This window comes from Camponotus vicinus, unplaced genomic scaffold (genome assembly GCF_025532165.1).
Source record: "Camponotus vicinus isolate PSW18456_S1 unplaced genomic scaffold, iyCamVici1.0 SCAF_10, whole genome shotgun sequence".
Classification (NCBI taxonomy): domain Eukaryota; kingdom Metazoa; phylum Arthropoda; class Insecta; order Hymenoptera; family Formicidae; genus Camponotus; species Camponotus vicinus.
In genome coordinates this window covers 6,625,805-6,642,560 of record NW_028141946.1, presented here as the reverse complement: position 1 = coordinate 6,642,560, position 16,756 = coordinate 6,625,805, and the positions used below count along the sequence as shown (strand labels likewise).

Below are 16,756 nucleotides of genomic sequence, written 5' to 3'. Positions count from 1 at the left end.
TAAACAGTACCGCGTTAATGTTTCTGACTTACGATCATTCGCACAGTGAGCTTGAGCACTAAAGTAGGGATGTGAGACGTTTCATATATCAAATTCTTTCCTTTCATAGTCAACTTTGGCGATATAAACAGTATCGCGGTAATATTTCTGACTTACGATCATTCGCTCAGTGGCTCTTGAGCAGTGAAGTAGTGATGTGAGACGTTTCATATATTACCAAATTCTTTCTCTAAACACAATTGCAAGTGTAACGAGGAACTTTTCGTGAATGAGTGCAAGTGCAACGAGGAATTCAAATGAGTGCAACGAGGATTAAAGTGCCACGAGGAAAAATCGAAGAAAGCAAAAGAAAAAAGGAGGTTTTGGAAATGGATGGATCAATAAGATGTAAGTCATTAATTTAAATTATTTATCACATTCATTATTTATTATGTTGTTGCGTTCCCGCGTTCCCGCGTCCCGTCCTCCTGGATGTATTCGCCACCCGTTGAATTCTTTTGGCAGGAAGTACGTCGACGAAAAAAGATCGTTTCCGCGCGCGTTGTCAAGATGTTAACAACGACTGTCAGAGATTCTGAGCCCAGCTGTCAAGCTGTGCGGACGCGCGTCTACCTGTGATTCGTTTTACATTTATTCTGAATTCTTGTATGTTACTCGTGATTTATTAAAATTCTTGTGTACCTCAAACCGCGTTATTATTTACGCGCGAGCGTGTGCCGATCGGTTGTGTCGCGCGCATTCGATATATATCGTTCCACGGACGCAACAATATATTACAACAATATATAAATTATTTATCAATAGTATATATATTCAAAATATACATATTTCTCATTTCGTTTTATTTCTTTCATTGTGATTTAGTAGTGATTTTAAATTGTAACATATATAATACATATACTTATAAAAAATATTCCACTTTTTATTTTATTCCACTTTTTATTTTAAAATAATTAAAACATTTATAAAATTTTTTATTAATTAATATTTTCAGATACTTCTTATATTCTACAAAACATTTCACATTAATATATTAATTTAAATATTTCATGTATAAAAAAATAGAAATTTTTTGAAAAGTTTATATCTAAGAAATATAAATTATTTTGTAATTACGCGATTTATAATATTAAAATATATCTATTTAAAAGTAAAAGTGTAAAAATTAATTGCGCGCAATAATTAGATTTCAAATCAATTATTTTGAACATTGCTTTATATAATAGATGTTCTCTTACCCTTTATATTTATTGTTTATATTTGCGAATTTAAATTTATGTACTATATTACAAAATAAATTTCAAATTATGTATTATATTATATATAAAATTATATATAATATAACCCTCCCATGGGGTACACCTTGTCGCGGTGGGAGGGCTTAGTACTTGGATGGTGCCTTGAGGTTTATCTTAAATTTTTCTATTTATGATAAATTTTAAGGTGCCTGAATGGGAAGCTAAGTACCCTTTCGCGTCGTCGGTGCCGTCAACGTGCCGCGGACGGCAAGCGCTTCGTTACCGCGTTTTCGCGTTGTAGTATTCTCGCGTCGTCGCGTTTTCGCGGAACTTTTGGACTTTTTCATATAAAATCCCAATTTCATTTATTGTCACGAGTCTCTACTTCCGATGCCAACTAACTGGGATGTTTCGAGTTTGCACACGTTGCTATGCAACGTACACTTGCGCTTCTTGCTTCGTGCTTCGTCAAGTGATTCGGCCCGAATTAGTTAGAACTCGATCGATTGCTCGGAATGGTCGTCAATGGGTCCCTTCTCTTTGCTCGTCTACAGCCACACGCACTGCGTGTGTTAACCCTGTCGAGGAGTCGAGTGGATTCCCCTAGGCACGATTTTCGCTCGGTAAAAGGGGTTGCCTCCCCATTTTCTAAATTGCTGAATGTAAGCATTTAAAAAATGTGGGTATCCTCTTCTTTTGCCGTCTACCAGCCTGGTGTAGCCATGTCCTGCAATCGCGGGAAACTTCGTGTTCCGGGCGAAGCACCTGAAATCGTGCTTAGCGGGTCCAGGTTCGATACGAGATAGGATAATTATGCGCGAAAAAGAGCTGGTGAACTTTATTTTCCTCTATTCCGTCAATCGTTTCGTCTTCTTTCCGGTTCGGGCCTAATCTTTGCTCGTTGTATCGTTGCATTCCCGACCTGTTGGCTCGAAGTTGATTCTCGTAAATGAAATGGGATTTTCGCTCGTACCGAAATCGGGAGTGTCGTTGAAAGTATACATATATTAAATATATACATCGCGCGACCAAATTTTTAATTGTACCGAAATAGTGCGGGAGTGCCGTTCAGTATCGCGCGTAAAGTAACGAAAATAGCGATATAAAAATATCGCTCGTGAGTGCGGGAGTGCCGTTAAATATCGCGCGTCTAAGACTGAGAGGAGGAGGAGGCCTAGGAGAGGCATCGGGCTCCGGCAGGGCAACCTTCTGGTAAGCAATTTATTTATTTGTAATTATATATTAAATATTAAATATATTTATTATAATTTAAATTAAACAATTAATCGCAACAATTAATTTGATGTTTTTATTTATATTTTTTTATTTATATTTAAATAAGAGAGAATTAAAGATAAAGATTTTTAAATTAAAGCTATAATCTTGTAAAGGTGTAAGCTTTTATAAAGTTATAAGAGAATTATTAGTAATGTTTTTTAAAATTTATAGAATTATTTTATTAATCTGCTATTATTATATGCATCGAATATAAAATTCAATGTATACAATAATTTTTGAAATATTAATTATTTTGAACGCTGCTACATTGGAATCTTCTTTTGTATGTTATAGATCGATGTAACAACCCTGATGATCTGAGAGGAGGAGCAGGCCTAGAAGAGGCATCCTGCACTGGCGGAACAACCTGATGGTGAATATTATTATTTATATATTAATTGTTATAAATCGTTAACTTGTTATAAACGAACAATAATTTGATCTTATTATTTAAATAAATTAAAGAGAACGATCTTTATAAAAGTCATATAAAATTTTCTATTTAAAAAACAGTTTTAAAAATTTATAAAATTTTTCCATACGTGTTTATCTGCTTATTATTTTACACATCGGATATAAAATTCCGCGCGATAAAAATTTTTTTAAATATTGATTGCATTTTGTGGGCATTATTATAAATGAATTTTATATTTGTATATTGCAGACAACTAGCTTCGATAACAACAACTCCGCTGTTGCGCATCAGTGTCGGTGAGTGAGAAAAACTTTTATTTAACTTTAAGGTAACGGATTCGTAGAGATTGCAGATGTAGATGTAGATGTAGATGTAGATTGTAGATTGTAGATTGTAAATAAATCCGTTGCCTTAAAATGAATGAGCTAGGATGGATTAAATTAAATAAATTTTAATAAGTTCTTTCGAAATGCTTTGCATCTATTACGAAAATATATTGAAATATTAATTAAAAAAAGAAGAAATCAAGAAAATATTTTTTTTGTAAAGATTTTGTCTAATTTATTAAATAAAGAACATGCATTAACAATTTTATCAATTTTATCAATTTCTCATGCTAATTTATTCTTATAACGCGCACTTATCTTCTAATTCCTTATAGCTCATCCATCGTAGAATTTGTTTGTAGATATTGTTTTTAACTTTACTTTAACTTAATATAAAGTCAAATGGTTAGTTAATTAAATAATTTGTAATATAATAAAAATTATACACAAATTAATTTTATATTTTATTACAAAATATAAAATATATAGAAATTTGTAGTAATTTGGCTTTATTTCAGTTAAAATAAAGTTATATTCAAATATTTAACGAACGATCGTAAAATGGAACGATCGTTACTAAATGAGCGTAAATATTTCACGCTCATTTGCTGGTAATTATCCGGCAAAAGAAGGAGTGTTTATCTCCTTTTTCTATCTTTGATTAGAGATCGAGAAAGAAAATGGCCAGGATCAACGAAAGGTAGGTTCAACTGGCCTGAAGAGGACGCAGTTAGGGTACGCGGTTAGGGTACGCGGTTAGGACACGCGGTTAGGGCACGCGATTAGGGCATGTAATTAGGGCACGTGATTAAAATATATACATGATTAGATTAGGTGATGATTAGAAATAGGTTCCACAAATCTCGAATAATTTTAGTTAATCAGGAAGTAGGGTTGTTAGGGCTATATTAAGTAAGATCATTAGAATTCTTCTTTTAATATTAGGGTTGTTAGGGCTATTAAGATCATTAGACTTCTATAATACTAGGGTTGTTAGCGCTATTAGGTAAGATTCATTCTTTCTTTTAATATTCCAATAATCTTAGGGGTAAATTAAATTTATTTTAATTAAATTGAATTTATTTTTAAAAATATTGTAAAAATAAATATAACATGTTTTAAAGTAAAAATGTTTTAAAAATGAAATTTAAATTATCAAAATTATCTTCAGGAATATTAAAGAAATTGCATTATTATTAACGTTTAAGAAATATCTTAACATGTTATATTTTATTTTAAAACTTAAAAATATATGTGTATCAAGTTAAATATTAAATTCAAATGTTAATGCTATCAATATCAAATTATTGATGTTATTAAATATTTGAATAAATTGAATATTATTATTTGACATTGATAGCATCATAAATTTGTAAATTGTAAATAGTTATAATTGTATTTTAATAATAATCTAATATTGATATTTTAATTGTAAAATATAATACAATTATGACTATAATTATATTATATGAAATTGTATTTACGATTGTAAATTCTTATGTAAATTACACGAAAAATTATCGAAAGTATACGTATAATGATTACATAATAGTAATTAACATAATAGTAATTCATTAAATTGAAGTATTTGTTTCTATAGTATATATTTTTGAAATATTCATAAAAGAGTAATTGTTCGTATTTTCATATCAAAGAGTCATTAATAAAATCGGAAAATTTTTATATAAAATATAAAAATTCGATGCTAAATTAATGATTAAATATAAGCTTTACAAAATTTGACGAACGCCTTCGTTACATAATCGCGAGTCTATTATAAATTTAATGATATGCTTTCCGTTAAACTTATCTATTATATTTATGAATTCTATATCGCGCGAAACTCAATATTCGTAAAATAAATTAATAAATTATGATTGCAAAAATATTGTGCTCGTTCTTTTCGCGTTCTTATACAAGGTTGTCATTTTAACAAAAGAATTTTACCGCTGTCCCTCTCATCAGATAATATTGCTAAATATTGTTAATTAAATATAAAGAAATATCGAATAAGAGTGAAGATTCGATGTGATAAGTCAACGATTAAATATTAGCTTCAAAAAATTTAACGATCACCTTCGATATTATATAGAATCGCGAGTTAATTATTATGAATTTAATAATTTGTTTTTTCTGTTATATTTGTATTTAGGAATTTCGTATCGGAAAATACTAAATAAATTTATAAATTACGGTTGCGAAATCACCGTTTTTCCCGCGTTCTTTTCGCGTTCTTAGACGAGATTGTCGTTTTAATGAAAGAGTTATCGTTGTTCCTTCGGTTAAATAAACGTTAATGAAAATTGCGTGGCTCGTACCGCCGAGGAGTCGAAACGATTTTGATCATGCAAAATTATTTCTCACCGGTTCTTGGGAGATCCATTTGTGACGTCTAGTTTGGTGTCCTGTTGAAAATTGGGAATTTTTATTGTAAGATTGGAACTAATCCCAGGTTTTCCTGGCAATTTCCGAAAGCAATGATTTCGGTAGTAATTCAACGACGATACGCTTCTTTAACGTCAAATTAATTTTTTAATAATATATATTTAGATAAGAGAAATGTATATTTTTTTTTCTTCATTAAAAATGTTCTATCATTATTAGGATAGGTATTATTATTGTCTATATATATAATGCCAGAAAGATTTAATAGTAGATTAAATATGGATATAGTAGATTAAATATGGATAGCGTTGTGTATAAATTTTAATTTTTCAAGAAATTTTATATTGTAATTAATTTTTATTAATTTTTTGATAAAAATGATTACGAACGAATATATTTTATTAATTATTAATTAATTATCTCATTTGAAAAATTATTTCTAGGTACTGGGGATATTAATTTTTAGTTTCTTTTAAGAAACTATTTGCAGGTATTGGACATCCATCGCCATTTTAGAATATTAGTTTTTAGATATATACCATTTTATACATATGTATAATAAAATACGTGCACAAATTAACATATCCAAAATATTTTTATAATTTTTGTTAATATGATATATTATATATACGCGAAATTATACATGAATGTTACATAAAATGTGCGAATACTTAAAAATTTCGAGACGAATCGAATGGGTACCCCTATATCAGTAAGATATTGATTAAAAGAAAAAGAAATTATTAATTTAAACGTTACAAGAATAAGAATCTAGATAATTAATCTAGAATTATTTATATATTTAAAATTATTTCATTTATTTTATTTTGAACACTATTCGAATTGAAATTTTTTAAATCTTGCTGTTATCGGGTTCGATTCGTCTCGCGCGCGCAGACGGTACCCCAAATTATGTGTTCGCACATTTAACACAAACTCCAATAATGCATGTATTTTATTATTTATAAATATAATCGTTCGTAATCACATTTCAATAACAAAGGTTATATCCATTTAATTTTCAATAAAGAAATATATTTCTTAGTAATGGAAGAACATGTTTTTTGACGTGAATATCAATTTCGTGAATTGAAAATAATGACGAGGGATAATTGTCTTTGATTTAATACTGAAATCATTGCTATCGGGAATAGTCCGGAAGATCCAGGATTCGTTCCCTCCTACAGTGGAATTCCCGACGTTCAATGGATCACTTAATTTTTCTTCGCAGATTGATCTTGCGAAATCTGATGTAGAAACAAGATGTTAATCGTTCTCCATTTTTAAGGTCACTCCTCTTTTTATCGGATTACCGGTATGTCACTCGCGTATCTGCAATTGAATATTTGGAATATTATCGATTTATTTATCGTCGCGTTTTATCGCGAATTTTAAATCGCGATATATCTTATAAAAATTCGCAGTAATTCGGTCGCTGAATTGCATATTCACAAACATTACAGACCTCAAACGATTGTTGAAATATTTTCGATTTTCTATATTTACGTGATAATAATTATATCGCGCACGTGTCTATTGAGAGCTTCGATTATTATATTATAAAAATTATACGTATCGCGATCAAATATTCGGCATATTATCGACTTATTTATTCGTCGCGTTTTCTCATAAATTTTAAATCGCGATTTATCTATAATTTAATCGTTGACTTATACATTGAAGCTTTGTTTATCTTTCCACGTCTTTGAATATTGTTTTAATAGTTCGTGCAAAATGCTGGTAGTGCAAATATTTTCTTCTATAATTTAAAAGACGATCGATAACTATATTAATGAAAATCATTCGTTCCGTTATTTTCTATTAAACGTGGCCACAACGCGATTTTTAATTATATTTTAAAGCTTATAGAGCTAATTTCTTCTTATTCAGCTAATCATGCGCGAAATAGGATATGTATTTTATTCTCAATCGTGAAATTCGTATAAAGTCGCGTATATATTAATCGCAAATAAATCGGACAGTGAATTTTATGTTCATAAACAATACGGATCACAAATGTTTGCTAAAATATCTTCGTCTGTCAACATTTGTGTGATAATAATTATATCGCACGCGTGTTTATTGATTCGATTATTATATTATAAAAATTATGCGTATCTCGCAATTGAATATTCGATTATTGTCGATTTATTTATTCGTCGCGTTTTCTCGCGAATTTTAAATCGCAATTTATTTTGTAATTTAATCTTTGATTTACATCAAAGCTTGTTCTATCTTTACACGTTTTAAATATTTCTTTTCATGGTCTGCACGAAATGCGTCAATAATGCAAATACTTTGTTCTACAATCGAAGAAATGATCAACAATTTTATTAATGACTCTTTTGATCATGATTATTTACGTTTATACGTTATTTATATAAAACTAATTAAATTCTATTATTCTATGTTGATTATTAATAATAAATATCGCGTAATTAATCATCACTAATCAGTCTTGTCTGGTCTATGTAAAAATTTTTAGTAAATTTTATATTATAAGTATACTTTGGACACTTTCGTGTAATAAATTTTATTTTGTATTAAGTTTAAAATTATAGTTTATATTAAATTTGTATTATATTTTGTAATACATATTTCTAATGCATTGTATTTTATATATTCTGCATTAAATTTTGTAATACATATATTTGTAATGTAATTATTTCTATATTACATAATTTAATAATTTGTAATGTGTTTTTTATGTAATTGCAAATTAATTATAATTTACGTTGTATATATTATAATTATGTAATATATATTTTTTATATGTATTATATATTCTCTGTTTAAAAACTCTATTAAAAAAAATAAAAAAAAATAAAAAAATTTTTCCTCCTCAATTGCCTCGAAGGCATTTGCCAGGTGAGGAGGTTTCAGTACTCTCATGAACCTGAGAGCTATGCTGGCGGTAACATACGCCGATATTCATATAGTCTATTCTTATATTTAAAATCATTTGGACAAGGTATGGGCACACATACATACGCATATAGGTAAGTAATTTATAAAAATTATTTTTATAAAAATTATTATTTATCATATTTGTATATTATTTTCAAAATAATGATTGTTATACTCTGGTGCTACCGGCATTTCGTGCACATAGCACGGAACAAAACCAGAAATTGTGCACATTATATATTACCCGCTGAGAACATTCATGGACATTTGCTTTGTAGTTCATGTCCACGTTTTCAATGTCCATAGAGGAAGTATCGCTTTCAGGGATCACCTAAAAACAGGCCATGACATCTCTCAGTCTTCTTTCTGGTATTTAATATATATGTCTACAAAAAATTAAATATATAAAATTCAAACACACACATATGTTTATAAAATAATGTGTAAGATTAAATTAATCGATAAAAATATAATTTAAAAATTTTTTAACTAATGACCATGATGTTTGAATAATTAGATATGATGCGCTGCAGTATTTAAATGCGATCTAAAAGTACCTATAATTTTAGTTAGAAATTCTTGTTCTATGGTATATGTAACTATATAAATATATATAAATATATATATATATATATATTTTGTATTTGTACATTACAAAAAATCTCATGATAAAGCATATCTATTCTCGTGATATATCTATAGATATGATAGAGTTTATATTTTTCTTTGTTTATGAAATATATTTTTCATTAATTTATTAAATAACAGTTATTTTATATTCTGACATACAATAATTTTATCATGTAATATATAGTATCAATTTAGAAAATTTCTATAAATTCAGTTAATATATGTATATACATACATATATTTGTATATGTATAAATGTATACACATATATATTATATTACTTTATATTATTATATTATCATGATAATTTTTATTTATAAACTTTTTATTTTAGAATTGATTCTTATATTATTAAGCATCTATAAATTATTAAGCATTTTGTATTTTACTATATATATATATAAACTATGAAGAATTAATTATTTAATATTACATATACATAATTTTCAAAATTCCAAAATTGTTTAATAAAATAAATTTTTGTAATGTACAAATAATAATATGCATATGCTCTCTATAATTACATATAATAAATAAAAAACATTTAGACATAATAATATTACATTATATTACATCTGATCATAAAAGATGTATATATTTTCCTAGATAATAATCAGATAATATTGTTAAAATGTATACAATGTAGAATAAATTAGCAATTACAGAAGCGATTGATAATAATATGTATATTACATCAAAATATTATATCTTTATTATTCATATAAATGGTATTACAATATGTACACGTATATAGACTTGTGTAAATTACATTTCTTTAAAGCTAGGTACATAGATGTTTTGTGCAGTAAAATTCGAAACACTCTCCCCTGATTTCATTAAATATCCACAATCTTTATACATTGGCAATTAAGCCCGATTGTAAAGTCCTGCACCAGCATAATCGCAAATTGTGGTACAATTGTAAAAGCTAAAATGTGGTCAGAAGAGCGAAACGAATCGAAAATATATTGTTGGTCGGTTATTTAATCACTATATTCCTCATATCTCTTCAAGGCACATTTGAAATATAATCAGTACATTCCTTTGCAAACTACAGAGAACCTATTAATGTTACATGCTTGTTCCTATCATTTTACAAATAGAAAGAGCTCAGAAATTTAATTAATTAAAATTATAGAATTTTCATATATACATGCATAGAAAGAGAAAAAGAGAAAAATATAAAATTTTATATATTTATATATATGTAGATTATATAAAGGTAGAAGACAACAGAAAAAAGAAAGAAAAAAAATCAATAGAAAAATATAAAAACTTTAGCCAAAATCACAGACAAGTCTCTTACTTTCTCAAACAGAGCACAAAGTCATCTTCTCGTAATCTTAAAGCTAAATTTATATATGTATAATGAGATATTATATAATTGATATATATAAATATTATAAATACACATTCACATATGTAGGTAGTCTTATCACTCTATTACATGCATACACGGTTTCACACGTATTTTAATACAAAGAGATATTCATTTATCATGCATTCGTGTATATATTCAAGAGTTTATACAAATTTAAATTTACACATATAAACACGCGTCTATTCGCGTGTATGCATGTATTATAACATGTAAACAATGGTCGCTTATATGTATATATATCCATTATTTTGATTATACCCTTTTGATGTTCAAATTGTGTCGCAAAGGATATTCCACTTTGTATAATACTGCACCTATACCTATGTACACATCATACACCCGTAAAATATATAATAAAATATAAGATAAAATATATATTTCGTGCCTGTACACGTATCAGAAGTGATGATAAGTTCTCCTCAAATATTATAGTTTGCATAAAAGTGATATAACAAAATTACTAATTCATATAATTATGCCAATTAATGTATACGATTTTGTTTGAAAGAAAAACAATAAGTTAATGCATAAATTATCAATTTTATAAAAAAAGCAGAATATGTCCTTGCATGTTTACATTATGTTTTATTTGTGTAACTCAATTCATCTTCACATAATCATAAACACCTTTATCTAACCAAATTTATTATTGATATTATCATAATTCATAAAATTCTTATGAAAATTTTAAAAAAATCTAATGAAAAAAGAAAAGCATAAATAAAAATATTATTTTGAATTTAATTATGATAAAATATTTATTTTGCGTTATAAAAAATATAATCAATTATCATGTACTAAATAATTCAACTATTTTATATACAATTATGAATCACATAAATAAAATCTATTTTTTTTTCAAACCATAAATACAAAATAGAACGGAATTAAAAGAGTCGTAATTCTGGACCGAATAAATTATATATAAAAAAAATCTTTCATTTTTCAATCTTTTCAGTACAACAATTAGTTTCAATAAAAAGAATATCTTCCTCATATACCGAATAATGGAATAATCTATAGCAGTCATAATATATATATATATACATATATATATATATATATATATATATATATATATATATATATATCTATAATATCTGTAATAGTAAAGATTAACAATAAAGATACTAACAATAATCATTGTTATCGATACCATAACAGTATCGTTTATAACAGCACTTGGAAAAGTATGTGTTTCCCAGTAATAGGAAATTACATGGAAAAAATTTAATAAAGTTTTGGTTTTTGTAGTGCATATCTTATATATCATTAATGGGTAACACAATTAAACGTTATTTTTGGTAAGTTTCGTTCTGTTGGCGGCAACTGTTGCAAGACATGCTAAAGCTTCAAGATCTGGAGATGCGCACCAAGCTATTATAAAGTGTAAAATATTAATTATGGAGGATTTTTAAAGGAATTATATGAATTATAATTAAAATTAAATTGTGCAATAATTTTTTTTTTACCTATGGTTTTAAAAATTTTTTTAAAAATATTTTATATATTAAATTTTTCAAATCTATAAAAATTGATCAAAAAATTAGTATTATATATAAAATAAATAAAAGTATATTAATATTATATTATTTTCAATTAACAATTAAAAGAAATTAAAGAAGTTAAAGAAAAGAATTTAAAGAAATTCTATATAACTTACATTTATTTGATTCTTGATCTTCAGAATGTTTGGTGGAGTTTATTGCCGCAGCATTCCGCGTGATAGTTTGCTTTCGAGCTTTTCGTTTCTGACTTCCAACAAGAGTTTTCTCTGAATCTTCGCAACTTTCATTTATTGAACTCGCTCTTTGAGTTTGACCATTCATTTGATCACTAGAAGACAAATTATTTTGATGTCTTTTATTTGTGGATGAATTAAATTTTTGCAGAATTTTCTTTTTTTTCGTTCGTTGCTGTTTCTTCTTTTCTTGAAACTCCTCTAAACTCAAAGACGGTAATGCCTCAATTTTCTTTTCCAAATTGAAATCCCTATAAATATATTTATTATATATTATATGATATGTATATTTAAATAATTTTATTATAGAAAGATATACATATATATACATATATATATATATATATATATATATATATATATATATATATATATATCTTTCTATAATAAAATTATTTAAATAGGAATGTACATAAATTCTTTCAAAGGACATACTCGGCACGAAATCTTTTACGTGCTGTCCAAGGTCCATAATCCACTTGATCTTCGGCTCCTTCAGTTTCTGTATCTTCAGGTTTAGAAGCTTCCATTTTTCCTTCAGCACTGAATATATTTTCAAATTATTTTCATATGCAGATAAATATAGCTTCGAAAAATCTGAGAAAAAATGTTACCTTTCCACAAGATGTTCTAGCTCCCCTCGAGAGCTATTTCCTCCCTCACTACTTAAGGAATCTGTCTTTTCACTGACATTTGAAGAAATGGAATTTCTTCTTTCGTTTGAACGTTCATCAGGTCTAAATCAATAAAGGAGATATATTTTTTTATAAAGTTATTTTCAATGAAATTAGATTACTAGCATTATGTTAAGATTTTAATTACCTACCCATTGCTTCCAGCTGTTCGTTTCCGTTTGCTTTGTTGGCCAGATGGGCCAATATTTTTCATCTGCTCGGCAAGAAATTTCTGATAACGCAAACCTTTACATGTTCTTTCGCTACGAAAATTATTTTCCTCTGATTGGGTCTGTGTTGTTACAAAGGAATTTATTTTTTCATCTTCTATGATCTAAAATACAAATAAAATAGGGATTTTAATTAATTATACTAGAAAATTGAATAATACTGCCTTATGTAAAATTTGAAATATTATTTGTGAAAAACTTGAATCTATATATTCATAAGAAGATCAAATCTCACCATTTCATGTTGTTCGTTGTTATTTGATTCAGCTCTTTTTCTCTTTTTGTCACCAAAAAGATCTGCCTTGCAATCTCTTTTCTGATCACCTTGGAAAGGCAATTCTGTATATCTTTTTTTTGGTGGTTTTGGAACAGTGTCATTTTCTATCATGACATCATTAATTGTTGTCTGTTCTTCAGATGGCTCTATCTTCTGAGGAGTAAAGAGAGAACTGAGCCCACCAATCTGTGATTCGTCTGCTAATTTGCCTGGTTGGATTGATTGTCCATCCCGTCTGTCTGACTTTGTACAATCGGAAGACTCATATTCAGATTTGACACTATCTATAAATTGCATGCCACTATTGGACTCTTGTTTCTTGTTGGTAGGCCTAGTATTTAAAGTACGTAACGGAGGTGCTGGTAATTTGTACCATTTAAAGTCAGGGTTCGCATTTAAAAATGCATCCTTGTACTGAAAAAATAATTAAACTATATGTATATGTACATTTTTCCTACATAATAAATTTACTAACAATATGAAAGTTGAGAGAATAAAATAATATCTCACTTCTGATAATGAAAACTTTCTTACTTTTTTCAATATGCAAAATTAAATTTTGATTAATTTTTTAATTACAATTGCACTTACCTCCTGTGCAAGATTTGTATAGGAACGCTTCTGATCAGGATGAAGGGTTGCCCACCATTCACCCAAGACCCTAGTGACTGCTCTATTTTCTAAATGTGGAAAACCAGATCGCACTGAGCCACGATGCCTTTTGCAAAAAATCAGAAATGCATTCATGGGACGTCTTGCATGATGGGCTGGTTCCCTTTCACGTGATTCCTATTAATTTACATACAGTAATCTTATATATAATAAATTAATTACATTACAAATAATAAATATAGCAAACAAGACAAAATATAATAAATCTTTTTTATTCTATTTTTCTTTCAAATGGGTGTGGTTCATGAGCATATTTAATACATGGATAAACATAAGAATATTTATTCATAATAAATTTATAAGAACACGTCTTTTAATAAACTTTTATTTTTACTTGGCTCTCTTGGTTCAATCAATGTTAATATTTATATTCTATATTTAGAATAAAAACTACGAAATAAAAAAAGTCTATATTATTTTAAGAATTATTATAAAGAATTTAAGAATATTACAGAAACTAAGAAGTCTGGCTTCAAAACTTTGATTTTTTTTTTCAAACTGCTATTAATATTTACGTCATATAAATAAATTTTTTAATTCGTATTGATCAGCAACTTCTACAACATGACTCTAATCAATTATTTACATATTCAAATAACAGGATATATTCTAGGCAACATGTTTTGCAAGCCTAGATAAACAACAAAAATTCATGTCTCTCTTTCTTTCTCTTCCCTGTATTAGGAAATATCCGTGGTATCATCAAGTTTTACATCATAGCCATAAGTAGCCATGTTGCTATATTGGTGAAACCTTAATGTGAAACAGCTTTTCATTACTCGACTCGTACATATCGCCTGCTTCAACTTTTACGCTCGATATTGATCTTACGAGATTTAGCCGATCGATTCGGCCGATGAGAGAAAACGTAATCGAGAATGCAAAAAAACGCACACGTTCACGGTCGCGCGACGAAAATAATTGAGAAAGTTCTCTACGCGCACGAGAGAAAAACTAGTTCTGGGCGCACAAAATGGATCATGCATAATTGCAACATATGTCTCAACGCGGATAACGAAGAGTATCTGCGAACGGACAGGGGAAACGTCATTCGACGTTCCGTCCGCGGATTATTCGATCGAAGGAATCCGCGTGACTCCTCTTGCGTATGCGAGTCCTCTCGTGCAAAATCACGCGATGATACGATGTTTTGTGACAGGGACAGACATCCCGTTCACGATGATGTAGCGTGCGACAATTAACGCTCGACGAAACGCGAACGGCGATCGTTCTCCGCCGTGCGATCGATTCGATGTCGTAAACTCAAAAAAACATTAACGCTTATCAAGACGAGATACAAGACGCGATATATGTACGGAGGCTTTTCTCAATTATCAAACGAGACTTCCGCGAAACAAAAGAGGAGATGGCAGGCGGAAAGTGAATTAACTCGCGTGATTCTCGATCGATGCGTGCCTTCTCTCTTCCTCTCTCGAAACCGATGTTCTTTATCGTCGAATTTCCGACGAAGCAACGTCGCCGAGGAATAATCTCGATGACGAAGAGACCTGTCACATATGTTACGTCAAATAAAATCGCTCGCAAACTCCAGAATATTCTCAGAAAAGAACCTTCTTTGTGTCAGCTTTTTCACACGAGAAATAAAGAAGTAGACAAAAGGGAGGAAGAAAGATAGAGGCGAACCCGTTCGACGAGAGCTGTCATGTTGCGGTTTATGTCGAACGCTACATTGTATGTAACATTACTACACAAACAGCGCTGCTTTGATTGCACCGTCAGCAAAATTCACGGGGTGTCCTCGTGAACGAGCGTGGATAAGAAAATTCAAAAGAAAAAAATACGTAGCGAGAGGATTCTTCCGTCGCGGAAATCCGAGCTTATCGGAAATACGAACACTCACATCGTCACCGTGATCGTCGCACATCTTTGTGCCGTCACACCGACAACGTCGCGCACTGACAGCTGCTCGGCTGACCGAGGTAAATACAGACGACCGACTGCGCGATCTTTGAATGAAGACGAGCGATTATCCGGGAATGCGGCGCGCGCGGGGGACGTCCGTGCTTCGTGTTATCCCGGGGATCGTGCGCCGTCTACGAATCACGCACTCGTCCCTATCTCTCTTCGTCGTCACTCGTCAATATCGCGCACGACGTATATACATATGTATAGACGCGAGACAAGAGGTAATCGACGGATCAACCGTGACTTTTGACACAAAAGCGAGGCGCCGTTTACGCGCGTTTCGTCCCGTGGAAACGACAAGGTGCGATCGCGCGATACCTCGTCGTCCTGGCGTCGTCCCCGATATTTTTCCGCGACGTCTCCGCCGGCGGAAAGGATCCGCGCCGTCCTCGTCCCCGTCCCCGTCCCCGTCCGGCGCTCACTCACCTTACGCTGTTGCTCGTTGGCAGCCATTTCTGATTTCACTTGACAATTCACTCAGCGGCGCATAATGCGGACAACAACAAGACACAGATAAAGCTGTGCTCCGCGCACTGCCGTTCGTGTTCCTCGCTCACTAACTCGCTCGTTTCGCTCTCTCCCTCTCGTCTCCCCCGTCTCCTTCTCACGTCTGCGTGCTCTGCACCCTCCCTCCCCACGCGCTGCTCTTGTCTTACTCCTGACGTTCGACACGTTC

At 30.1% G+C, this 16,756-nt stretch overlaps 1 protein-coding gene across 6 annotated transcripts; it reads right to left on the bottom strand.

Moving 5' to 3' along the window:
• Positions 1-9,868: 9,868 nt before the first annotated feature.
• Positions 9,869-16,666, bottom strand: Bbx (bobby sox). 6 transcript variants are annotated; one of them, XM_083080069.1, is made up of 8 exons: positions 16,507-16,666; positions 14,074-14,271; positions 13,441-13,896; positions 13,128-13,309; positions 12,916-13,038; positions 12,737-12,844; positions 12,224-12,552; positions 9,869-11,937 (listed from the first exon to the last, which is right to left on the bottom strand). In XM_083080069.1, exons 1-8 carry the CDS (start codon positions 16,531-16,533, stop codon positions 11,849-11,851), a joined length of 1,512 nt encoding a protein of 503 aa, XP_082936195.1. In that variant the 5' UTR covers positions 16,534-16,666; the 3' UTR covers positions 9,869-11,848. The 6 variants fall into 6 exon arrangements, with proteins under 6 accessions (XP_082936195.1, XP_082936196.1, XP_082936197.1 ...); XM_083080070.1 differs by lacking the exon at positions 16,507-16,666 and adding an exon at positions 16,016-16,343; XM_083080071.1 differs by lacking the exon at positions 16,507-16,666 and adding an exon at positions 15,799-15,963.
• Positions 16,667-16,756: the final 90 nt, after the last annotated feature.